General features: G+C 45.2%; 1 protein-coding gene across 1 annotated transcript; it reads right to left on the minus strand.

The window, feature by feature from the left end:
• Nucleotides 1–3,163: 3,163 nt before the first annotated feature.
• On the minus strand, nucleotides 3,164–4,288 carry LOC132250632 (olfactory receptor 10R2-like). Its single transcript, XM_059727624.1, has one exon. The coding sequence runs from the start codon at nucleotides 4,246–4,248 to the stop codon at nucleotides 3,298–3,300; it is 951 nt and encodes a 316-aa protein (XP_059583607.1). The 5' UTR covers nucleotides 4,249–4,288; the 3' UTR covers nucleotides 3,164–3,297.
• Nucleotides 4,289–5,353: the final 1,065 nt, after the last annotated feature.

Raw genomic sequence — 5,353 nt, forward strand, 5'->3', positions numbered from 1 at the left:
GTATTGATTGTATGTGCCGTAATAAATTAGCATGTGTACCATAAGGTACTGAGTGCATGCACTGCAGTTTGCTGTCCATACACTATAATACGTGTAGTGTGTGGATAAGAGCGCGAAGTTAAGCACTATAATGTATGAAGCAAGTGCACAGTATTGAACAAGATGAGGATGCCATGGAGCTAGGGATTGTGTGCCCTGCCTATTTTTGGTTCCGATATGTAATAAGATGCATGCTAATCTCATTATTTTTACTATCTATAGTTTACTAACATGTAGCTACCCCAAAAAACTTTGTTCTGGCCCTGAAGGGCATGCCATCTAAAAGGCAGAGGACACAAGGGGTCTCTCTGGGGCTCCTGCAGTAGACTGTCAGTGAGTACTCTCCTGTGCGCTCTGGCTCTGCTCTCCCTGTTGAAAGCAGGATAGGTACAGAGAGGCATGGAGCCTCTGATCTCTCATAATCCTGGGAGGGGAGCAAGCAGGCAGGGGCAACATGCTCTGGGACGGTGGAACTCCCAGGAGAATGCTCAGAGACAGCCTGCCACAATCTCCCACCAGGGAATGCATGGGAGAGGGAGAGCAGAGCACTGTGGGATGCTGGAGCATTAAGCCGTCCTGTACTGTTTCCCATAGTGTCTATGCGTAACAGCAAGTGCTTTATTTTTAAACGTTTCTAATAGTAGTTGTTTCCTACAGGGTTATTTTGGAAGTACTTCATCCATTTTAGGGTGCTTCAAAGGGTGTGTACATCTTAGATTCATAGATTGTTAGGGGCTGGAAGGGATCTTGTAAATCATTGGGTCCAGTCCCCCCGCTCCACACTCTGGGGGGGAGTTTGTTCACATAGGCTTTGAAGTGCTTCTAAAATTATTTCTGTCCATCCCCTATGTCATATAAATCTATTGTCTCTGGAGCTTAGACTGAAGGGTAAATGGGACATGAGCAAAGATTGTCAAAAAAATTTTCCATCCAAATGTTTTTTGTCAATTCAAAATGTGATTTAGTCCAAAGTAGGATGATTCTAACATGGTGTCAGGTTCCTTCAGGTGTTTTATCAAATTTCCTTCAGAAAAAAAAAGATGATTTTTTTTTTCTCTTTGGAAAACTTTAATTTCAGAAGAAATCCCAAATGCCATTTGTAATTCTGATTTTTTTTAAAGATTAATTCATGAAATTGTAAGTAGTATTGACTGATGTCAACAGCTGAAATATTTTATTTTTTTAAAAAACATCAAGTTGCTGCTGTTACAGAACATGGCATCCTTTCTAGCTCAAAGTGTCTCCTGCTAATTGTAAGGAACCAGACTGGTGTTTAAAGCAAAGTATTTGCAGTGGGTGTTGTAATGAAATGTTTCTCAACTTTGATAGACTCAAGGCACCCCTTGTTAAACTGAAGGCACCCCTTGGAAAATGCCAGCTCTTAGCTTTCGCTCATTTTTTAACTATGGAGAAATAATAGAGCAAGTCTTTTGTTGCAAAGAACTCAGAAAGACCCAACAGGTCAGAATGTTTTTGATGTTTGTTATTATTTAGGAATAGCTGTTGAGGATTAAATTCCCACACGACCCTAAGTGAATAAATTTGCAAATGTATATAGCCCTACTTAGCAGCTGACCTTAATGGTCTTTTAACTAAATTAAACCAAACTAAACTAAAATATACACTTTTAAAACTGTCATCATGAAACAATGTAAAAGTAACACAAATTAATAAACAGGAAAAAATGAATAATTCAGCCCAGCAGAGAACTGAACCACACCCTGGGTGAGCATGCTAACCACTTGGCTACAGTACACAGGGGAGAAGACATTTCTATTTTACAAGAAAACACTCCTTGCTTTTGTTTGGACCTTTATCCATAGGGTTGTTCTGAGAATGCCAGCCAGATAAAACCCTTGAAGAGAGGTTGTCAATCATACCTTGTTCTTGGATCCCAACCAGGAGACAGGCAGTGAGCTGCCTGAGTTTTTGTCAAGACTAGACATTCCTGCACATATCTAGAAGCAGAAATGTTTTGTTCCATGGAAACTTTAAGATTAAAAACCAAAGGTACTCTACAGAGATTTGGCAGCAGTTGAGCAGGGGATTAGGTGGTTAATCCTCTCTTTGGACCTTGACCCTACCTTTTTTCCAACACTTTTTATTCAAAGAACTCAAAGCATCTTATAAAAGAAGGTCAGTATCACTGTCCTCATTTTGTGAATGGGGAAACTGAGGCATGGGGAAAAGAAGAGACTGGCCTAAATTTCCCAGGAGCTAAAGCAGTAATACAGCCCAAGCCTCCAAAGACCCATTCCAACACACTCACAGACCATGTCTACACAAGCGGCAGACTGTGCAGTTTTTTAGTACTTGCATAACCAAGTATTAAATGACTGCACAATAACAAGCGTTACTATGCAATACCATCCCTGCATGGTTGTTTTCTGATGCTGCTACACAGTAGCAATGAGCTACTGTGCAGTAGCTTGTTACTACTGTGCAGTACCATTGCTAACAAGATTAGTGCCCCCCAATGCTATGGCGCTACTGCACTTTTGCGTCTCATGTAGACACACCCACAGTTACCAGGGGACTTGTGGCAAAATCAGAAACTTACCCTGAGGCCCAGTACAGCTCTTCCACAGTGAGACTCCCCCTGCTAACCTTGAGAGACATGTTTTTTTGCAGTGCTGAGTGTCTCCCCCTTGGCTACTTTTTGGACTAAGCCTTGTTCCCAAATATAAGGAGAAGCCCTGAAAAAGATGTTTTTCTCTGAACAGTTCTGATCGAGAGTGCTGACCCCTGCTGGTGAGGATAGAAATAGAAAAGCACAGGGTGCATAACTGTGCAGTTGTTTTTCTCGCAGCACTGTGGGTGTTCGTGCTCCCAAAAGGAAACTCTGCAAGAACACCCTGTGCAGTGGTATGCCACCAGTATGAGACGGGGGATGGCCCCTCTGAATAAATGCTTGGGTGCAGAAATAAGGAACTGTCAGTGCTAATATTCACCTGAGTGAGAAGTGGCTCTTCCCCAGTGTGAGGCAGACGCTCCTCATATGACCAAGCACTCACCCATGTCAGTTGAGGCCTACTTGAGCAAGTGTGCATTACCCTGCTTGATTCAGGGAGTCCTCATGTAGAGTGAAACATGGGGACTCCTAGCACCATCCGGTGCACAATAGCATGATAGGCTCTCAACATGAATATGCACTCCCTGGTGACACTGGCACTCCTCATAGGATGAAGAAGCAAGTCCTTAGCATGAATGAGGCTTGCTGCTGCCTGTTCTTGTCTCCTGTGAGTGCACTCACAGCTTCTAGGCATACCTCTGCCAGGCCAGTACCCTGCCCAGGGCATTGCTGAAGTCTTTGTTGCGGAGTGTGTAGATGGCAGGATAGAGCAGGGGTGTGACATTGATGTAGATGAGAGATACGAGCTTGTCCTGCTCCAGTGAGTGACTGGCTGTGGGCCTGATGTACATGGAGGTGGCACAGCCATAGTGAAGCACAGCGACTGTCAGGTGTGAGGCACAGGTGGAGAAGGCCTTGCGGCGCCCCTCTGCTGAGCAGGACTGAATGACCACCCTCAGGATGTGGCTGTAGGAGACCAGGATGAACAGGAAGGGGAAGATGAGGATGAGGAGACAAGCAACCAGTAGAGCCATCTCATTGAGGAAGTTGTCTCCGCAGGCCAGTGCCAGCACAGCTGGAATATCACAAAAGACATGGTTGACACACTTGGACTGGCAGAAGGGCAGCTGGAAAACTAGAATTGTCAGCCCCAAGGCGAGTGTGAACCCACCAGCACAGGAGGCCAACAGTAGCTGGGCACGTGCCCTCCAGCTCATGATAGAGGCATAATGCAGCGGGTGGCAGATGGCGACATAGCGATCATAGGCCATGGCCACCAGCAGGAAGCACTCAGAGCCCCCCAAGGCCACAAAGAAGTACATCTGGGTGGCACATCCCCAAAATGAGATAGCCCTGCTGCCTGGCACCAGGAAACCTGCCAGCATCTTGGGCACAATGACCAGGGTATAACCCACCTCTACTGTGGAAAGGCTGCCCAGGAAGAAATACATTGGGGTGTGGAGAGCCTGGTCTCTCACTGTCAAGGTCACAATAAGCAGGTTCCCTATCAGTGTGACCATGTACATGGGACAGAAAAGGGCAAAGAAGAAGAGTCGTAGCGGGTGTGCGGTATTAGAGAAGCCGATGATGAAGAACCCAGATGACAGGTTCTGGTTCTCCTCTTGATATGTGTTCATGATGTCCTGTTGGTGGAGAGAAAAGGCCGTGAGGACATATCAGCTCCCAGTATTTTTGGTACCAAGATCTACTCTGAAGACCTTGCCCTGCATCTTGTTTCTTCTTTCTTTATGCCTACATGCACATGCACATTCACTCATCCCATAATTTTTCCCACATTTGTTTTTCCCTCTGTCTGTCTGCATGTGATTGATACAGAAGTCAAGGGCCCTGTTACAGATCCAGAGGTCTGTGTTCTCACACCAGACAGTTAGTGAACGCTGCTGTCCATTTTCTTCCCCCCAGCCCGGGTGTAAATGGGCTCCTATTTACTAAGGCTAGGGAGTCATAGAACCATAGGAAATGAGGGCTAGAAGGGGCCTCAGGAGGTCATCTAGTCCAATCCAAACAACTGCATGGACAGTGCAACAACTAGGTACAAAGCCCCAAAATATCAAGAACACCTTAACTTGCCAGTGGTAAAGAAAAGGCATGAGGGCACCATCAATGTCCCACTACTGCAAAGAGAAGAAATAGTTTGTTTATGACTCATGATAAAGAGGGCGTCTAAACAAGCCAGCTGTAAATGGGTACCTGCCGTGTTCTTGGCTTGTCTTAACAACACTAGGCAGCTCAGGTTTAAGCTGATTTAGGACATGCCTAAATGTTGATAGTATGTCAGTGGCTGAAAATATCAGCTGCCATCTGGGCCCTGATGTGTGAGATATACTGAACGTGCAAAAACTAAGCATCTCTCCACCCTAGGAGTGATTTAATGGTAGAGCTAGGCCAGGACATTATACTGGCAAAGCAGACTTCGTGTGGACTCAGCCACACAGGCAAAGCTTCCCTGTTTACAAGACCATTGTATGCTAGTATAACTCCATCTACATTTGGAACTTCTCCCTGCACAGATCTGTGAGTCAGGGTTCAGAGCCATCTTTCCCCTGACTCATACTTATACCAGCAGTAGTTTGAGGTAAAGAGGTAGTTCTTGCCCCACATAATCCTAAAGTTACATACAGAGTTTCTGTATGTAAACCCTCACAGACAGCTATAGGATTATCTGGGGTGAATGCTAGTAGTTAATCCATGCCTTCACTGCAGTTCTAACCCAAGTTAGCT

This window comes from Alligator mississippiensis, chromosome 5, assembly GCF_030867095.1.
Source record: "Alligator mississippiensis isolate rAllMis1 chromosome 5, rAllMis1, whole genome shotgun sequence".
Taxonomy (NCBI): Eukaryota; Metazoa; Chordata; order Crocodylia; family Alligatoridae; genus Alligator; species Alligator mississippiensis.

Excerpts from the sequence above, each read along its gene's own strand:
- LOC132250632 (XM_059727624.1), bottom strand. The coding sequence starts at position 4,248 with ATGAACACATATCAAGAGGAGAACCAGAACCTGTCATCTGGGTTCTTC.